Raw genomic sequence first — 17,499 nt, forward strand, 5'->3', positions numbered from 1 at the left:
CAACGTCGCATTGTGCGCCTACGGGCATGCATCATCAGCAAGAGTGCGTCCGCTTCACCTGCCAGAAGAAACCACGTGGCCTCCCAGCTAACATTTTCCGTGCCCCCGAACAGCTCGACAAATTTGTCCTTTTGACGGCTTCGGTTCTCAAAGCAGTCTCCAGAACTGCCGACGAGCTGGCCATATCGCTTGTTCCGAGACCCAGGGACGCTCCAATTTTCTAGATGTCGTGTATTATGAGTCACCGTACTCTGCCAGGGCTGGGCACGTTCTGCGTCTTGACGCATGTTCAGTTGACTGTTGGCATGAGATGTGTTCAGAAGCACCTATTGATAACATACTTAGATATAGTCATCATGACAAGGCCTCGTGTGACATGCTTTAGACATTAAGAAAAGAAGCAATGTCAAGCTGTTCACTGTCCTAGAAGGCAAATGCAGCTCACCTCAGCAAGGACGAGCCGGAGTCTCCCCGGAATCGAGCGTAGTGCAAACAAACTCGACTGTTCGAGCCACGTGCTAGCTAACCCTAACCAAGCCCACGTGAAACGTTTTTCCTGCTCAGACTAAGACCTACAGTGAAGAAAATTCATGGGCTAACGAGCCACAACAGTATTTTCAGTACAGCCATGACCAAAAGTTGAAGAAAAAAAGGAAGGTGCTCATACCAGGGCTCGAACCTGGAACCTTGAACTCTAATCGAATACATACAAGATCCTGTACTGTATTAGATTCACGCGCTGACCGATTGTGCCATACGAGCCCTTGTTATAAGTGTACAATGTTTTATCAACTATATTCCACGCAAAGCTGTCCCCGAAGGTTCCGTGGTGGGACATTTCTAGCACAGCGTCGTAGCGTCGAGCCATGTCCCTCGACATCACTTTCTCTTCTCGACACCCGCAAAAGTTCCGTTGCGGCGACAAGAATCTAGCCTCTTGCACATGGGAGCCACCCAAAACCCGATCACTCCTCTCCTCTCGCGCAAAAGCGCAGTAGTGTGGTGCATGAACTGTTGTCAGAGTTCTCGATTGAAGATCGGAGAAGCTTGCCACGTTGCCGGATTGAGGTTCCGTAGGGCGGAAGCGTGCCGAAGAGCCGACATGTAGTTCAAGCACGCGACATAGTCCAGACCCGTTATCTTTCATATTGCTGCCGCCGGTCGAGGGAGTTCCGCTTCCTAGTGCCTGCATAGAAGTGTTCGTCCCCGCTCGGAAATGAACTCAGCTCACTTTTCTGCGTCTCGCCCTCGCTCGTGCAACTGGCATGGGCTTTTATAGTCCCGGACCCCTGTCTTCACAGCTTCCTCTTGCAATCCATTCTCCTGCCTTGAAACGATGCGTGCAGTCCTCTTGAGCGCCCTGGCCCTCGTTGCAGGCGCCTCTGCCCACATTGGCCGACCGCGCCACGGTTGCACAGAGTCACACCTCCTGGCCAAGCGCCAGGGCGGCACCGTGGCCTCGGAGTCGCAGCTGACGAACCCGACGCAGGAATGCACCGCCTATTCCGTTCCCGGCATCGACGCCAACTTCCTCAAGCTGTTTCCGCAGCCCTGGACGGTCACCCCGGCCGAGATCCTGGCAGGCGACAACGAGGCGCTGCAGTACATGCAGGGGATCAACGCCTCGGGCGTCATTCCAACGTCGATTGGAGTGCGTGGGGCGCAGAACGAGCAGGCATGGGCCGGGGCAGGCCTGGCGGGCACCTACGACATTCCCGGTGATCCCGACTGCTGGTGGACAGACAAGGGCTGCACGACGCCCAAGCACCCAAATCTCATTGCCGACGTCGAGACATGCCCTGAGCCAGAGACGTGGGGCTATTCGGTCGACGATGGCCCCAACTGCACACAGAATGCGCTCTACGACTTTTGGAAGCAGCAGAACCAAAAGGTGTCACTCATGTTCATTGGCTCCAACGTCGTCAACTGGCCGCTCCAGGCCCAGCGCGCCATCACCGACGGCCATCACGTATGCGCCCATGTGAGTGCCTTGTTGGCGTAGGAAGATGACTGCAGCGACTGACTCGACTTCCATTCAGACGTGGTCGCACAAGTACATGACCAGCTTGACGACTGACCAAGCGTTTGCTGAACTGTGGTACACCATCAAGGCCATCAAATACGTCATGGGCATCACGCCCACCTGCTGTGCGTAGAACCGAGCCGAACAAGTCAGAGCCTTTGCCACGCTGACCGTGCCCGTGAGCATCCAGGGCGACCGCCGTACGGCGATGTCGACGACCGGATCCGCGGCATCGCCCAGGGCTTGGGCCTGCGCACCATCATGTGGTCGCACGACACCAACGACTACAACATTCAGCCGTACGGCGCGCAGCCCACGGCATCGATCCAGGCCAACTACCAAAGCATCGAGGCGGTGGGCTCGTCGCCTGCCGCTGCTACGGGCGGCATCATCGTCCTGCAGCACGAGCTTGAGGACGCGGTCATGAGCTTAGCCATCGCAGAATACCCCAACATCAAAAAGAACTTTAAGAGCATCGTCCCTGTCAACACCTGCCTCAACATCACCAAGCCCTACTACGAGGACTACACCTTTCCCGACTTTGAAGACTACGTCGGCGGAAAGATCGACCCGAGCCCCAGCGGACAGAGCAGCATCGCGATTGGTTCGACGAGCTATACCATCACCCCGCTGACCTATGCGGCCTCGTCCTCTGCTGCTGGCTCTGTTGGCACGGCGGCGGCCGCCGGTGGCAGCTCTTCTGCTGCCACGTCGGCCTTTTCTGCCCCGACGGCGCCCGGCGCCACGCCTGTAAACACAGCGGGTGCCGCTGCGGCGACTGTCATCTCGTCGCAGCAGGCTGGCAGCTCGTCCAAGTCGTCGGGCGCCGCCGTAACGCTCGTGCCTGGCCTTTTTGTCTTTGTAGCGGCCCTTGTCGGCGCTGCGCTCTGCTGATATCTTCAATGCCCTTAATAATTAATGTCCCTGCCCTCTTTGTCGACAAGCCTCGAGACTTGAGACTTTGTCATACGTCACAGAGGCTGATGCTGTGCCCGCGCCTCGTATCTCTACGGACAAGCGCCCCGGGCCAGCCTGCAAATAATATCTGCGATTCATTTGGCAGTGACGTTTGAAGTTGTGCTCGGGGCTACAAGCACACTGCCGAGCGATTAAAAAGGAGGCAGCAGTAAACAGACGAGAGTAGTCCGGTATATCCACGCTTCTCGCTCATATCTGCAGACAGGCAATCTGGCACAGCGATGGGCAGTTCACGGGGGCCTTACTCGATGAAGAGATGTGGTGCAAGAATTCAGGCACGTTCAGCAGAATCACCGAGCTAAGGCCGATACCCTCTCAGCCAGAGAGGGTGCCAGAAATCGGTGACACGCAGCAGGCCCATAAAAGAAGAGTCTTTGAAGTGGCCCCCCTTTCTCCCTCCCCATCTTCCACAGCGATGCAGGCCCATCGATCCTTCTTTCTCATCTTTCTTCTGCCGGCGCTCGTCGTCTTCGCCTTGAGGTCTGTCCGTCCTCCTATATGAGAAGACGGTGACTGACCTTGAGCATACAGTCAAGACTCTCTGCGCGGTGGCCTAGTCGACCCTGGAGGCCTGACTTCTCGGCTTAGCAATGGTGCGCACCAGCCCAAAACGGATTCGCATGCGGGGGAAAGGCATTGCAAACGTGCCAATACCCACCATTCAAGCGATGGAGCCAGCCGGGACGCAGAATGCTCGAGCGATGATACATCAGAAGGAATCCGAGTCCAGCCGGTCGTCATGGTCGACCTAATCAGGTGCCTCTCCAGCAGATCCTTTGTGGCGCTAGTGGGTACCGAAAGCGAGGCGCGTCAGTCTCTCACTCTCCTCAACGACAATAGCGAAGTCGGAGCACTGGGGCAACACTACCTCGAGGCCAAGCAGCAGCTTCTCGAGATCTTCAATAGGGGAAGGTGGACTCGGGACGGACAGAGCGAAGACAACCAGGCTAGCCTCGCGCGCATCCCAAATCAGGAATTAATCACAGTGAAGCTGTCGCAATGGTGCAGTGGTGAAGCGATCGCGACGGCAATCAGCAAGGTTGCGACCGAAAGTGAAGCCACAATTCTGATGGAACGACTGTCTGACATCGTCAGAGGGGGCAATTTGGAACACTATGAAGTAACGACTCTCACGAACATCAAGTCTAGTCTGACAGAACGCATGAAAGCGTGGCAAAGTCCGAATCCATTTAGGCGCCGCTTAGTGTACAGCTCCAGCAAGGGGAACGACCGTCCACCACCTGACATGAATGCTGCGAATCGAGCGCAGTCTCTCCACAACTCCGCCACCGAGGTGCTTAGAGAGAGCAAGAAGAAGCATCTGTCAAGAAGTGAGGTGGAGGCAGACGTGTGGAAGTTGGGAGACGTTTCTCGCAAAGCGCTGGGACATGGGCCACTCCAAAAGCTAGACAGTGTCTCCGACTCTGAGACCGGTGCATCTGAGTCGGGGACCTGGGCATCTGAGTCGGGGACCAGGACATCCGACTCGGAGACCAAGACCAACGCATCTGATTCAGACATCGCGACCCTCGCAAGGGGTGTATGTCCCGAGTGCGCTAGGAGTGTATGCCCCGAGTGCGCTAGCTCTGAGTTCGAAGACAGCGCTCGACTGGTGCTGGCTCGGGAGACCCTTGGACGCGTGATCTCCGACAAGCGTCTGGGAATCGACAAGCGCCTGGGAATCGACAAGCGAAAGGGAGTCGACAAGCCAAAGGGAGTCGACAATCAAAAGGGAATCGACTCAGAGACCAGGACATCCGACTCAGAGACCAAGACCAACGCATCTGATTCAGACATCGAGACTCTCGCAAGGAGTGTATGCCCCGAGTGCGCTAAGTCTGAGCTCAAAGACAGCGCTCGACTCGTGCTGGCTCGGGAGACCATTGGACGCGCGATCGCCGACAAGCGATTGAGAGTCGACAAAGAAAAGGGAGTCGACAAGCAAAAGGAAATCGACATGCAAGAGGGAATTTCTCCCTGGGGAGCCCATCTGTACGAGCAATGCCGATCCGTACTGGACAAATACGTTGCCCAGTATCCTAAAATGGTGAGAAGTGAGCTCAGGTCGCTCCCGGACCCTTGCAACGTTTCTAGCGGCCTCGATTGTCTTAAGCCCGGAGAAAAGCCCAGGGTCCCCCCGCCAACTAACAGCATATCCAGTCGACCGCGCTCTCCGCGCGAGGGCAAGAGGCCTGTTGAGCCTCGCGGACGTGGTAGGCCTTCCAAACGTAAGGCGAGAGAGGCGATGCCAGGAGAGAAGCCGTAGACGTAGATTAGCAATGTCCTTCATCAAAATGTAGCGTGCAAAGATCCAATCAGTCTAAATAAGAGCCCATCGATGACTGAACAGTGCTAGAAATACAAGTGTGAACGAGGAAACAACTACCCTTCCAGAGCCCTGACGATGACGCAGGAGGAGCCAGCGGCGATGGCGCCCACAAAGAGCGTCGAAAGCGCCGAGGCTAGCTGGCCGCGCCACCCGCCGGTGCCTCCCACGAGCTTCTCCTTGACGGCACCAAACACGAGGAGGACCAGGGCGGTGACAAGGACAGAGCAGGCAAGACCGTGCCTGACTGTGCTAAAGAAGACATAGGGCAGGAGAGGAATGAGTCCGCCGACGAGGTAGCTGAGTCCAATGACGAGTCCAGACTGCCAAACACGCCGCCTCTCTTGCTCCGACGCCTTGTCATCGAGGCCCTCCTCCATCTTGAGCAAGAAGAAGCCCAGAGACTCGCGGTCGTCGTCGAGATCCTTTGCCAGGTCCTTTGCAACGCGCGGCGAGACGGAAAAGGGGCCGAGCACCGTCCCGATGGCCTGTTGTGCTGCTCGGGGCGTCATCTGCATCGCTCGCTGCAACACGCGCTTCCGTGTCGCCGAGACGTGCTGCATCTCTGCGTGGGAGCCCAGGGCGCCTCCAATGCCCATCGAGATTGCACCCGATGCCTGTTGTCGCAGTCAGCTCAGCGTTTTTCTGCCCCCTTTGCTCTGAAAATCACTCACCAGCTCCGCGAAGCCTGCAACGACAATGAGCCTTGGGTTGCCCGTGCCAGAGAGGCCGGCCGTGAGGGCAAAGGGCACGGTGAGGCCATCGCTGAGCCCAATGATGGCATCGCGAATGACATCCGAGCTGACCCAGCCCCGTTGCTCAACCTCGTCCTCGCACTGCTGAAGATGTTGCTGCTCCTCTTTCTCAAAGTCCATCTTTGTGTGAGAGAGACGATGGGGTGAAGAGAGAAGCTCCCGCCATGGCCCACTTTCTAGCCTGTGGCTTCTAGACCAGAGCGAGCTAGCATCGGCTTCCTCTCCGTCTTTAGGTTTGCCTCTTTGGGAAAGTTCGCAATCAGGCCGAGCTCATTGGCCCCGGCTCCATTGTATTGGACCGACGAGGGCACGTTCCAGGGACGATGCAGCACAGAGACGCGCTAGACGGACTTTGGAATTTCAAAAAAAAAAAAAAGAGAAGCTAGGCACAGTAGGCTAGGAACACGTTGAGCTTTAATTAAAGCCAGTCTTCCCGGCGGAGATCTGAGCGCGCAGGTCAGTGGGAAGAAGGAGGCAGCATTCAGGGAAGGACGAGCTCCTGGAAGTGCTCCTCGAAGGTCTGGCTCGTGTAGGGGTTGGCGGGGTTGTTGATGCACGTTCCGTCGTCCTTCTGGAGCAGGTTCAGCGTGGGCTTGACATGCGCTGGCCGGCCGCCCGCGCCGATGGTGCCCACGTTGGGTGGCGCGTTGAACTGGTGCCACTTTTTGCTCTGCAGCGGTCCGCACGCAGCACCGACACCGTTGAGGTAGGGCTGGGCCTGGCCCGCGGGGAAGGGCGTGTTCTTGAAGCCCGTCTCGCGGGCGACCCAGTCAAACACATTGTTCATGATTGGCTCGGTGTCGTTTCGGCCCAGCGAGGCGAGGCGCCAGTTGGCCTGGACGGTGCTGATGGTCGAGTAGTGCGAGTAGAACGTGGTGTCGTTGGTACCGCGCAGCTGCTTGGGCACGCCGTTGCCGAGGAGGAGCGTGTAGACAATGTTTTCCTTTGTGTAGTCTTCGTTTTCGTCAAACGTCAGCACGATGAGCGTCCGGTCGGTGTTGAAGTTCTTGTTGGCGAGCAGGGGCACAAGCCAGTACTGCAAAAACTCGGCACCGTAATTGATTCCAGTGTCGTGGGCATCGTTAATCATATTGGGGGTCACAAAGGACCATTGGGGGAGTCTTCCAGCATTCAGATCAGCCGCAAAATCGTTGAAGTTGCGATTGCGTTGCGCCTTGGATTTGTTGACGTAGGGCGCGTTGGCGCGCGGGAACGTGCACGGATTATGTTTGCGCATGTAATATTGGTACGTGAAATTCGGATCCACGTAGCTCTTCTGCGTGTAGCTCAGGTCTTGGAAGCCGTCGGTAGGCATGTTTTCCTGGTAGCAAGCCCAGGAGATCAGGTTGAGGTCCATGACGTCAAACAGGCTCGTCACGTTGGAGGGCACCCAGTAGTAGGCATCGTCGCCCATGCCAAACGTGCTGCCGTAGACAGATGCCATGTAGTTGGGCTCCGAGGGGTGGCCGACAGCGTGGTAGTTTGTCAGCAGCAGGCCCTGGGGCTCAAGGTTGCGGATGATGTCCTGAGCACGGGCGTCGGCAAAGTTGGTGTTCTCCATCCAGATCTGGATGATGCGGTCGAACGAGCGGCCAGGGACGGTGAACGAGGGCGGCAGAGTGCCATTGTTTGCGCCGGCATAGTTGGGCGAAGGCTTGTCGGGGCCGGGGCCAGGCGCGATAAAGGGCTGGCTGGTGATGCGGCGCTTGTCGAGGGGCGACGCCGCGGCCAGCAGGGGCAGCGAGGCGAGGGAGAGGAGCGAGAGGAGCTGCATCTTCACGCAGAGGAGTGTCAGGTAGGGAGAGAGGGGGGAGGGGGAGAAAGAGAGGCGGGTAGGGGAGTAGAGAGGTAGGGAGAGTAGAGGAAAGGTGAGGTACGAGCCAAGGCCGCCGTTCTCGGCGGCACTTAAGTATTAGCCTGCGGGAGAGGATTCCGTCGGCCAGCCACGAAAGAGGCCAGGAAAAGCCGCTGGTGAAATCAGGCACATGCGATTGGCTGGTCTTGGTCGGACATGGCAGCACGTTCCCTTGTGCAGCTCGCTCCCACCCGCCAGAGTGACTGGGGGAGAAGAAAGACCCGCCGCACGCACGGAAGCCATCGAACGCGCTAGCTGAGCCTTAATTTGATTTTCCGCGTCCCTGAGCCTTTTTTTCCCTCTCTCTCTGGCTTGGCTCGTCTGCTCTAGCGCAGAGGCGGATTCGACCGAGGGGCTCGACCGAGGGGCAACGTGCTGTGATGGTGGATCTGGACTCTCCCACGAGACCACGGACCCTTTTCTTCTCACGAACCACCACGAGGATGGCCAGAGCGACGATGCTGGCGCTGCTACTGCTGCTGCTCGTCTCCTCGTCGCTGGTCACCGTGCTGGGCCTGCCAAGCAAGCATGTCGAGGCCGACTATGTGCTGTCGCCCAACTGGGACCTCCATGCTGCTCCGCAGGTGCGCCACTACGACTGGCTGCTCACCGAGTCGTACCGGGCGCCCGGCGGCAAGCCACGCCGGATGCTCGTCGTCAATGGCATGGCGCCGGGCCCGCTCATCGAGGCCAACCTGGGCGATGTCGTCGAGGTGCGCGTAACAAACGAAATGGCCGACGTGACGGCCATTCACTGGCACGGCCAGCCCCAGCGCGGCTCCAACGAGATGGACGGCTCCTTTGGCATCACCGACTGCGGCATTGCCCCTGGCACCTCCTTTACCTATCGATGGACGGTCCAGACGACGGGCACCTATTGGTGGCATGCCCACGCCGCCATGCAGTACAGCGAGGGCCTGCACGGGCCCATGATCTTACACGACCGCGACGAGGGCGAGCAGCGGGCGCAGTACGACACGGACCGAGTGCTGGTAGCCAGCGACCTGTACGACGAGCCGCTGAAGCACTACCTGCACACCTACGAGACCAGGGAGGGCTTCAACGGCGACATGGGCGTCGAGCCAGTGCCCGACTGCGGCCTCATCAACGGGCGCGGCCTCTGCAAGGGCGTCGCGCCAACGCTGGCTGCCCGAGCAGTCATGCCGCTGCAGGGCCGTCGACGCCACCGCTTCCGGCTCATCAATGCGGGCGCCCTCGCCTCGATTCGCTTCCACCTCGAGGGCCACCGTATGACCGTCATCGAGGCTGACGGCACCCTTGTCGAGCCAAGGCAGGTGGATGCCGTCGATGTCATGGTCGGCCAGCGCTACAGCGTCGTCGTCGAGCTGGACCAAGCACCAGGGCGGTGTGAGTGATGGACTTGGGAGCAGATTGTGACCTCTTTCGCTGACATCCAAACGGCATCCAGACAAGTTCCACGCCGACCTGCTCGACGACATGTTTGGCATGGAGAATCCAAACCTGCAGCGGGACCAGCACATTCTTCTCGAGTACCGCGGCGGTGGGTCACACGTCCAAGAACTAACGGGCAAGGTGGTGCAGACACTGGACCAATCCGATCTGCGCCCGCTCCGGGCCATCGACCCACCACCCTCGACGGAGCAGGACAAGCTCAACATCCACTTTGCCCTCACCGTCTCGGGCCGCTACCGTGCCTTTCTCAACGGCAGCAGCTGGGAGAATGCCGGCTGGAACGGCCGCTCGACGCTGGCCGACATGGTCGACTCGATGCGCCACGGAAAGCAGTTCCAGCCCGAGGAGTTCGTCATTGAAAAGCCCCGGGGCGGGGTGCTGGACCTCATCATCAACAACGTCGACGAGTCGGACCACCCGCTGCACCTCCACGGCCACGACGCCTTTCTGCTCGGCTCGGGCGAGGGCATGTTCCGGCACGGCGAGTCGATGGACCTCAGCAAGCCGTTTGTGAACCCCATGAGGCGCGACGTGTTCCTCGTCCCCACCTACGGCTGGGCCGTCGTGCGCGTCGTGCTCGACAACCCAGGCATCTGGGCGCTGCACTGCCACGTGGTGAGTTTCAAGTCACGATCACACCCCAACTTGCCATTTCTGACACTGATCATCGACACCCAAACAGACGTGGCACATGGCCATTGGCTTCATGACGCAGCTCAGCGTCCTCGCAGACGATGTCGTGGCGCGCAGCGAGATCCACACGGACCACTGCTCGCCCATCCGGCTGCATCTGCCCCCGCCACCCTAGCAGCACTGTACTACAAGCATACCCATGTACTATACTATTACAATTACAATCAATTCGCTCGATCTTCTAGCTGACAGCTGCTGTCACCGATGCCTTGTACACGATGAGCTGCATGTGCATGCACACGAGGACGAGGACGACGAGCGAGGCGTCTACGCCGGCCGCAACGTGGATATTGTAGGGTTGCTTTGCTGCCGCGTGTCTTCATTCAGTCTCGCTTGCTTGCCTCGGCAGCTGCATAGAACAAAAGCCGACTCACCGGTCCACCACCACATGTCCGCCTTACTCCGTGTGATGCGTGCGATGACGGTTCCGTCGGGCTTGACGATCTGTGACTCTTTCTTTGTCTGCGTAGATGGTCCTCGTGTGAGCTGGGGAGCTCATCGTCGCAGGGTCTACTACGACTCACCACACCCGTCTTGAGCGTGAGCGTTTGCTCCTTTCCCTCGTCAAAGGAACGGTAGGTGACATCGAGGTCAAACGAGAGCTTATAGCCGCCCTCGGCGTGGAAAAGAACATCGGCCTGTTCCTCGGCCTTTGTCTTTGGCTTGGAGCCCTGGGTGGCCTTGTACTTGTTTCGCAGCGCCGCGCGCTTCTGCCATATGCGATACAGCAGCGCCCCGTCGGCGGCCTTGACCTCGGCGACGTTGCCGAGAAAGGCGAGTTTGCCAACGACGGCAAACATGGGCCGACCGGTGCCGGCCTCGGCGAGGGTCAGGTCGAGGCCCGAGCATGTCATCACCTTGGCCGTGACCTCGACGTCGAGCGGCTCGGTGTGCTGTGTGTAGAAGCGCCGGATGCCCAGCGGGGCGGCAGGTGCGGGTGGCGTCGAGGTCATCGTTTGGGTTTGGTCAGGAACAGGCTGTCTCTCTCTATTTATACCTTTTCATAAATCAGGCTAGCGCGTCGCACGACGACGCCCAATTCCGACAGTCGGAATTTTGGACGACGCGTGGTGGAGGCGCGCGCCATGACGTGAGGGCTAAAAGATCAGAAGCTGCGCCCACCGGGCCTCGCGCTGCACGTCATCCCACGTCTGCTGGCTCGGGCCGCGGGACCGGCGCTTCCAGATGGCCTCGACGAGGTCGATGCCCGTGGCAATGGCGCCGCAGTCGCCAAAGCAGGCCCAGTTGTGCAGCGTCGAGCGGCAGGCGGCCTGCTCGTCGGCGTCGACGAGCGCCGAGACGGCCTGGAGGTAGGACCAGAGGAGGGCGCCGTCGGGCGCACGCTCCTGCCACGCGCCGCGCTCGGCCTGGCGCCGCTGGCGGCCGCCCTCGTCGTGGGCCCAGCGGCGGGTGAGGAAGCCGACGACCTTTTGCGCCTCGCTGCGGCCCTCGAAGCCAAAGACGCGGCAAAAGTAGACGACGACGCCGGCCTGGAGCGCCTCAAAGATGCGGTACCGATTTTCGGCCATGGCGAAGCTGTCCTCGGTGATGCTCCGGGGCCGGCAGGACTTGATCTGGTTCTCGATGCTCCGCGCGGCCGTCTTGTCGTCGTCGTCGCCGCTGCCGCTGCCTCTTCGAGCTGCGCGCGTGATCCTCGCCACGGCCTCGAGCAGGTCGAGGGGCCAGCTGCAGACGCACTGGGTCAGCGCCATGCAGCCCTCGGCCGGGTCCGAGTCCCAGCGCCGGGCGGCGGCAAAGAGGGGCGCGGCGTCGAGCGGGGCCGAGCCGGGGCCCATGGTCCGCGACAGCGTGTCCCACCACAGCAGCAGCCGGACCAGGAAGCGAAACGGCGAGTCGGGGCCCTGGTCGACGGGTAACGGTGATGGCGACGAGGATGAGGAAGACGATGATGACGACGACGACGAAGACGCCGACGAGGCAAGCACGTCGAGGACCTCGCGCATGGCACGTGCAATGCAGCCGTTGGTGTGCTGGCCGACGCCGCTGTCAAACTGCTCGACGTGGCCGACGAGGAGCGCACCCGCAAGCAGCTCGAGCGTCTGGAGCGCCGTGCGCGCAGGGAGCGCACTGAGCCGCTGCCACGTGGCCAGTGAGCGCGACAGGTAGGCGTATGCCGCCGGCCGCCGGTTCGTGGGCCCCGAGAGCGAGAGGGAGACGAGGCCGACGGCGGTGACGAGGTCGAGGACGAGGGTGCTGTCGATGCACAGCTCGCCAAACACCTTGCGCCACAGGCTCGCCTCGGCGGGGATCAGGTGGAAGATCTGGACGACAAAGTTGAAGACTTTTATGCGCGCGCGTGAGCGATCATTAGTTGGAAGGCGCATGTAGTCTAGACTCACACCGGGACACGGCCTCGAGCTGGACTTCTGACGTGCACAGGCTGCGCAGGCGCTGCTGCAGGTTCGTCGCCGGCAGCACGTGGCCTGAACCTTCACCGCTGCCACTGCCGCTGCTGCTGCCGCCGCCGCCGCCGCCGGGGCCGCTCTTTCGTGACACGGGCGCCTGCTCCATCATGACGGCCGACATCCAGTCGAGGAGCTGCCGCGAGGCGTCGTCGTCGTCGGACGGCATCGGCGTCATGAGCGAGGCAACGATGCTGTCAAATGTCGCGTCACCCGGCGCAAGGTACAGCATGGGTTGCGGCTGCCCTGGCTGCGTCGGTGCGCTAAGCGGCGTGCTCGGCACGCTCAGCGGCGCCTCGCTGCTCCACTGTGGTGAATGGCTCGTCCGTGATCCCTCCGACGGTGCCTGAGGGGCCATTAACTCGGCGATCTTGGGCCTTGGCGGGCCCGAAAAGCCCAGGCACTGGCGCTCCTCGGCCTCGCATCGATCGCAGACGGGCCGGCGCTCGTCGCACTTGACCTGCCCAACCAGTCAGTGAATCCACGCTGCCACGTATGGGTACACACACACACACACCTTGCGCTGACGACAGGTCAGACACCCGTTCTTGCTCCGCACGAACCGCTTGCGCCGCTTCGCCGAGTGCTCCATCCAGTCAGACGGGTGCCTGTCAGACGTGTGCCTGTCAGACGTGTGCCGGTGGTGGTCAGAAATAATCTAGGCGACGATGCGACGCATCTCGACCTTTTTGACTTTTTCCTCTCTCTGTCCAAATTTATCATTTTTGGGCTGCAGGCTTTTTCGGCTTTGCGCGAGGGCATATTCGCGACTTTCTCCGCTCATTTTGACGCGGGGGGTCTCTGCCCTCTTGTAGAGTGGTGCCTTTGGCCAACTCTACTCAGCTGCAGGCGGTCGCCAGGTCATCAGCGTGAGGTGCGGCCTTTCATCACCTTGTGTGCCTGGAACACGTCCTGAAGCATGCGCACTTGGGGTTAATCCGCCAAGGGGCGGCGGAGCTTTCTGCTCTAGCCATATGAATAGATTGCCGAGATGGAGGGTCCAAATGTGCAAGGCTGCTGAGATAGGCGACCTCGGTGTGAAGTGTTGCCTATGGACCCGTCTTTAGACCACGACATCCTGACAGCCACATCCACCGCCGTCATGATGCCAGCATTTCGCTTCAAGGTAAGATTGCTCCTTGTGAGTGGACGAGGAGCGCAGCGCTGACCTGTGACCAAGAACCTCTCCGCGCTGTTGGCCCTCTTCATCTCTAACGGACTTGCGGTGGGAGCGCCCATCCTGGATGGCAGAGCGAAAACGTGAGTGAGGGGCACGTCATGCGGGACAGCAAGACTCAGACATGGGTCCACGTCGGTGGTCCAGCACCGAAAGCCTCGCCCAGGGCAAGCTAGGATGGTCGACTCCGGTCAAGGTCACAGTCCTGTACGACCAAGGCAGGACGGCTCGTGAGTGTGCGGTCGTCTATCTCTAGCGCATCACGGGATGATCTCAATTTCCCGCGCCCCACTACAGTCAGCTATTGCAAGGCCCACAGCTACCTCCCTACGTCGTGGTGGTACACCGTCGATGACTATGGCTCGGCCACGGTGATGCCCGACCTGACCGACGCGCAAGGCAAATTTGTCTTCTTCCAGGTGCGTTGCTCAGCCTCGTTGCTCCGTCTGCAGCTCACCGCTCCAGTCATAGGTGTGCAAGAGCATGAAAGGAAAAATTCAATAATTGCTCGGATAGGGAATTGTCTTTCCCCACCGTAGATTCGTACCAGCTGATCTCAAACCACAATGACGCTTCAATTGAGACGATGACATACCCTCTCTCCCTCACCTCCGATGCATCCAGTATTGTCGGCGCCTGAGTCCTGGTTGGTTAGTTAGACAAAAATGCGCGCGGGGGAAAAGTGGAGGACCTGCCCCTCTTACCCAACGCTGAAGCTCGTAAAAGCGATAGACTCCCTTTTTCGAGAGAGTCGCGACCTCTTGTCCACGCTTTCCGGAGGCGAACTTCGACCAGCTTTGGCCGGCATTGGGCTTCTCGAACGTCGTTGCTGAGAGCGTCACTAACAGAGGAGCTGCCATGAATTCGGATTGGTTGGAGAATCATTGCCTTCGAGCTTCTTTACATTGCTGTAGGCTCTTTCGAAGCTGCTGCATCGGTCGCCTTCTTCTCGGGTGACTTGGAAAGGAAGACATTTTCAGCACCGCGACATTGGAAGAGGCAAATTTTGACTAGAGAAATTAAATCTAAAAGCCTCTCCTGTCAGATGGGCGACGCGCGCCAAGATTGTGTGCTGCCTGCAGCCACTAAGGAGAGCTAGACCAAGAGAAAAAGCACTGCAAATCTCCGGCTAAAGGAAACATTCACTCACCCTGTCGTGATTGTGCGTCAACACTGCAAGTCCGTTCAGATGGCTCACCACATACAAATTAGCTCTATAATCAAAGCTGATCTTAAACAATAGTGGCAAGCGACAACCAATCGAGAGGAAGTCAAAGGCCAATAACGACTGCTACTTGAATTTGGACGGCTTAATTGTGTTAAGAGCTCATCGTGTGGAGCGTCGTGGCCGGCAAGCTTGACCTCGTACTGTAGAAAAAGGACGGCTGTCAGTCTGCTTGCTTCTTCTCTCTGCAATCTGAATTTTGCCTCGCGTGTCCCTTGAGAATATTTATTCATTCCTGCATCAATCGGCCCTCCTTCTTGCCGTGCCACATTTGTGACTATAAAGATCACTCACCTCGCAAAGAGAGGCGTCGTTGATGCGCGCTTCTTATAGGATCTTTTCAAAACGCTCGAACCTGAAACATCAAAGAGCGTCCAGCCGCTGGGCCTGACTACTTTTAATAGTGACATGGGCGACACATGACGGACATGACCGACAATAATGACCCTTGGCTCCATAGGCGCAGCCGTTGTATTGACCTACAACCACACCGTTCCTAATAATTAGATCCAGGTACGCGCCTTGCTTATCGTAGGTGGAGGGGGTGCCAGAGCGAAACGAGCTCTGCGAAAGTGACTGTCTGGCCCTTGGCCAGCTTAAGCATGACAACTGTTCAAATGACATCGGGCGTCGGGGGGCAATATCAGTACAGCTGCCTTCTGCCACCATCTGTGATGTGCTCTTGTACTAAAATGTAGGGCAGACGTAGGAAATAGAGTCCTCTATTCGAGCAGGAGGACGACGACGAGGTAGCCATTGACGAGAAGGTGAGTGGAGAGGTGGTCCTGAAGAAGCAAGAGGAACGGACAGAGGTGCTCCAGCTGACTTCGCCTCTTTTTCGTCTTTGCGCACGGCTTGGTTCAATTTGCCACGCGTCGAAAAAAAGGAACAGCCTGCTCGCCCTTGTTGGCCCTCTTCATCTATGTGTACGGCAAGCGGCTTCGAGGCAGGGCTCAGTCCAGCTACTAAATTTCAGAGACGATAAATTACAGATCAGAAATGGTAGCGGCCACCGTCTCATCGAGCGAGGTGGGGGGCTTGCCATAGTAGCGCTTGAGCAGATCCTTAAAGGCCTGATTGGGGACACGGATGTCGGTCTTGGGCTTAGAATCCTGGTAGTCGGGGAGTGGCAGGTGGGGCTTGGCCTTTTGGATCGCGCGGGCAAGCTCCTCGATGGACCAGAGCTCCGTCATGGCATATATACGCTGGTCCTTGATCTCGTCGGCCACGAGGGCAGCGACATGGGCACGGGCCACATCACGCACATCATTGTAGAAGCCCGGCGGGTTGAGGAACTGGTAGAGGGCCGTGTGGGGACCATAGGTGCCCTGCGCAAATTCGCGAAGCCAGCCGTAGGTCGTATAGAGCGGTGTCTTGTCCGGATTGGTCGGCACGCCAGTCACCCAGTCGGGGAGGACAGTGTTGAAAGCAAAGACCTTGTCCTTGGCAAAGGCCCAGGCGGCCTGCTCACCCTTGACCTTGCTCGCCATGTCTGCAAGAGATCCTCAGTTCACCCATACGACTCTTGTGAAGCAGCAGCAAGACTCACACACCGCAGGCGCCTTGAAGGGATCGTCGTCTTTCAAGCTGTAGACGAGCTTGACGATGTCGTCTTGGTACGTTTGCTCGCCTGCAATAATCGGCTGCTGGCCCGTTTTGCTGAAAGCGGCCACACTGGATGAGGTCAGGACCACTGACTTGACACTTTCGTTCTTGGCTGCCGCTTCCAAGAGACCATTGTTGAAGCTCACGACGGCTTCGATGACTGCATCGGGGTCCGTCGACATGGAAGCATCCGTGGCCGTGTGCACGATGCCCGAGACGCCTTGGACCGCTGCATCGAGTGCACCGGGAGCCGAGGGCTCGGCCACCTCGACGATCTCAAACGTGCCGGAGCCGTACTGCGACTCGAGTTGTTGCTTGAGGGACTGCGCGCGTCCGGCGTTACGCGTCACGGCGCGCACCTTGAACCCGGCCAGGAGGAGCTCGGTGGCGACATTGGACCCGACGAAGCCCGTGGCGCCCGTGACGAGAACGGTTGATCCCTGGGGAAACCTTGGCTTGGGAAAGGAGGGGCTCGCCATGGTAGATGCTCTTTACCAGATCGTCGGCCATCGCGCGCATGCTTGAGATATAGGCATGCGCGGCGTTAAGCGACGTCGGATCTAGCCGCTCCTCCACCAAGAAGAAAACGCGATCTTCCTAGTCGGGACGAGATGCTTTTGCGCTTCTCGCTCGAGGGCTTATCCTCGGGTTTTACAGCTTCGAGGTCGGTGCTTGCTCCGGTTGTCATCGCTTCATGGCGTGCTTCTGATAACCACTCGTGCCAGAGAGCAGTGCCTGCTACTGGGCCCGCTGGGACTCATTCAATCTCGCGAGGGCAGATGCTCATGCTTAAAGGCTGACCTAAGCTAGTCCTTTTCTGCTCTCTGGACACTCGTTCGACCTCTGGCATCTTGGCTAGAGAAGAGCCCTCAAGCAGCCGGCACAGTCATCTGATTGCTCGCGTGGTGCAGTCGGAAGCTCGTGGATCTGATACAAGGAGAAGAGTCCAAGGTCGCAGGTTCGAGCCCTGCCGTGAGCAGCAGCAGTCTCTGCTTTTTTGGCCAG

General features: G+C 58.9%; 9 protein-coding genes and 2 non-coding genes across 11 annotated transcripts; 5 read left to right on the forward strand and 6 right to left on the reverse strand.

Moving 5' to 3' along the window:
• Nucleotides 1–658: 658 nt before the first annotated feature.
• FA10DRAFT_t43 lies at nt 659–762 on the reverse strand. The gene has a single exon. It is a non-coding gene; the product is annotated as a tRNA-Ile (tRNA).
• Nucleotides 763–1,336: 574 nt separating this feature from the next.
• Nucleotides 1,337–2,917, forward strand: FA10DRAFT_234031 (glycoside hydrolase/deacetylase; the record flags this gene model as incomplete). The annotated part of the gene is made up of 3 exons (XM_025518967.1): nt 1,337–1,981; nt 2,040–2,148; nt 2,214–2,917. The coding sequence occupies 3 exons, from the start codon at nt 1,337–1,339 to the stop codon at nt 2,915–2,917; spliced, it is 1,458 nt and encodes a 485-aa protein (XP_025374840.1).
• A 200-nt stretch (nt 2,918–3,117) lies between these two features.
• On the forward strand, nt 3,118–5,325 carry FA10DRAFT_173802 (hypothetical protein). The gene is made up of 3 exons (XM_025518244.1): nt 3,118–3,481; nt 3,533–5,048; nt 5,127–5,325. Exons 1-3 carry the CDS (start codon nt 3,258–3,260, stop codon nt 5,265–5,267), a joined length of 1,881 nt encoding a protein of 626 aa, XP_025374841.1. The 5' UTR covers nt 3,118–3,257; the 3' UTR covers nt 5,268–5,325.
• Nucleotides 5,316–6,365, reverse strand: FA10DRAFT_281251 (DUF125-domain-containing protein). The gene is made up of 2 exons (XM_025523675.1): nt 6,002–6,365; nt 5,316–5,944 (listed from the first exon to the last, which is right to left on the reverse strand). The coding sequence occupies exons 1-2, from the start codon at nt 6,200–6,202 to the stop codon at nt 5,384–5,386; spliced, it is 762 nt and encodes a 253-aa protein (XP_025374842.1). The 5' UTR covers nt 6,203–6,365; the 3' UTR covers nt 5,316–5,383.
• Nucleotides 6,366–6,417: 52 nt separating this feature from the next.
• FA10DRAFT_173819 (hypothetical protein) lies at nt 6,418–8,087 on the reverse strand. Its single transcript, XM_025518245.1, has one exon. The coding sequence runs from the start codon at nt 7,854–7,856 to the stop codon at nt 6,564–6,566; it is 1,293 nt and encodes a 430-aa protein (XP_025374843.1). The 5' UTR covers nt 7,857–8,087; the 3' UTR covers nt 6,418–6,563.
• Nucleotides 8,088–8,395: 308 nt separating this feature from the next.
• On the forward strand, nt 8,396–10,179 carry FA10DRAFT_233861 (hypothetical protein; the record flags this gene model as incomplete). The annotated part of the gene is made up of 3 exons (XM_025518964.1): nt 8,396–9,305; nt 9,367–9,986; nt 10,054–10,179. 3 exons carry the CDS (start codon nt 8,396–8,398, stop codon nt 10,177–10,179), a joined length of 1,656 nt encoding a protein of 551 aa, XP_025374844.1.
• On the reverse strand, nt 10,177–11,314 carry FA10DRAFT_268979 (hypothetical protein). The gene has a single exon (XM_025522558.1). It carries the CDS (start codon nt 11,015–11,017, stop codon nt 10,388–10,390), a length of 630 nt encoding a protein of 209 aa, XP_025374845.1. The 5' UTR covers nt 11,018–11,314; the 3' UTR covers nt 10,177–10,387.
• On the reverse strand, nt 11,162–13,079 carry FA10DRAFT_296347 (hypothetical protein; the record flags this gene model as incomplete). Its single annotated transcript, XM_025524496.1, has 3 exons — nt 11,162–12,366; nt 12,425–12,947; nt 13,005–13,079. The coding sequence occupies 3 exons, from the start codon at nt 13,077–13,079 to the stop codon at nt 11,162–11,164; spliced, it is 1,803 nt and encodes a 600-aa protein (XP_025374846.1).
• Nucleotides 13,080–13,394: 315 nt separating this feature from the next.
• On the forward strand, nt 13,395–14,219 carry FA10DRAFT_173851 (hypothetical protein). Its single transcript, XM_025518246.1, has 5 exons — nt 13,395–13,613; nt 13,668–13,747; nt 13,812–13,894; nt 13,962–14,083; nt 14,136–14,219. The coding sequence occupies exons 1-5, from the start codon at nt 13,539–13,541 to the stop codon at nt 14,166–14,168; spliced, it is 393 nt and encodes a 130-aa protein (XP_025374847.1). The 5' UTR covers nt 13,395–13,538; the 3' UTR covers nt 14,169–14,219.
• A 1,626-nt stretch (nt 14,220–15,845) lies between these two features.
• Nucleotides 15,846–17,027, reverse strand: FA10DRAFT_268981 (NAD(P)-binding protein). Its single transcript, XM_025522559.1, has 2 exons — nt 16,439–17,027; nt 15,846–16,381 (listed from the first exon to the last, which is right to left on the reverse strand). Exons 1-2 carry the CDS (start codon nt 16,971–16,973, stop codon nt 15,876–15,878), a joined length of 1,041 nt encoding a protein of 346 aa, XP_025374848.1. The 5' UTR covers nt 16,974–17,027; the 3' UTR covers nt 15,846–15,875.
• A 363-nt stretch (nt 17,028–17,390) lies between these two features.
• On the forward strand, nt 17,391–17,473 carry FA10DRAFT_t41. Its single transcript has one exon. It is a non-coding gene; the product is annotated as a tRNA-Ile (tRNA).
• The last annotated feature ends 26 nt before the right edge of the window (nt 17,474–17,499 follow it).

This window comes from Acaromyces ingoldii (genome assembly GCF_003144295.1).
Source record: "Acaromyces ingoldii strain MCA 4198 unplaced genomic scaffold FA10scaffold_6, whole genome shotgun sequence".
NCBI classification, from domain to species: Eukaryota; Fungi; Basidiomycota; class Exobasidiomycetes; order Exobasidiales; family Cryptobasidiaceae; genus Acaromyces; species Acaromyces ingoldii.

Bases quoted from the DNA above. Each gene is read 5' to 3' on its own strand.
- FA10DRAFT_173802 (XM_025518244.1), top strand. From the start codon at position 3,258: ATGTGGTGCAAGAATTCAGGCACGTTCAGCAGAATCACCGAGCTAAGG. The intron at 3,482-3,532 runs GTCTGTCCGTCC...TTGAGCATACAG, and splicing joins CTCGTCGTCTTCGCCTTGAG to TCAAGACTCTCTGCGCGGTG. The intron at 5,049-5,126 runs GTGAGAAGTGAG...CCCGGAGAAAAG, and splicing joins TTGCCCAGTATCCTAAAATG to CCCAGGGTCCCCCCGCCAAC.
- FA10DRAFT_281251 (XM_025523675.1), bottom strand. From the start codon at position 6,202: ATGGACTTTGAGAAAGAGGAGCAGCAACATCTTCAGCAGTGCGAGGAC. The intron at 5,945-6,001 runs GTGAGTGATTTT...CTGCGACAACAG, and splicing joins TTGCAGGCTTCGCGGAGCTG to GCATCGGGTGCAATCTCGAT.
- FA10DRAFT_173819 (XM_025518245.1), bottom strand. From the start codon at position 7,856: ATGCAGCTCCTCTCGCTCCTCTCCCTCGCCTCGCTGCCCCTGCTGGCC.
- FA10DRAFT_268979 (XM_025522558.1), bottom strand. From the start codon at position 11,017: ATGACCTCGACGCCACCCGCACCTGCCGCCCCGCTGGGCATCCGGCGC.
- FA10DRAFT_173851 (XM_025518246.1), top strand. From the start codon at position 13,539: ATGGACCCGTCTTTAGACCACGACATCCTGACAGCCACATCCACCGCC. The intron at 13,614-13,667 runs GTAAGATTGCTC...CCTGTGACCAAG, and splicing joins TGCCAGCATTTCGCTTCAAG to AACCTCTCCGCGCTGTTGGC. The intron at 14,084-14,135 runs GTGCGTTGCTCA...CTCCAGTCATAG, and splicing joins GCAAATTTGTCTTCTTCCAG to GTGTGCAAGAGCATGAAAGG.
- FA10DRAFT_268981 (XM_025522559.1), bottom strand. From the start codon at position 16,973: ATGGCGAGCCCCTCCTTTCCCAAGCCAAGGTTTCCCCAGGGATCAACC. The intron at 16,382-16,438 runs GTGAGTCTTGCT...GATCTCTTGCAG, and splicing joins CTTCAAGGCGCCTGCGGTGT to ACATGGCGAGCAAGGTCAAG.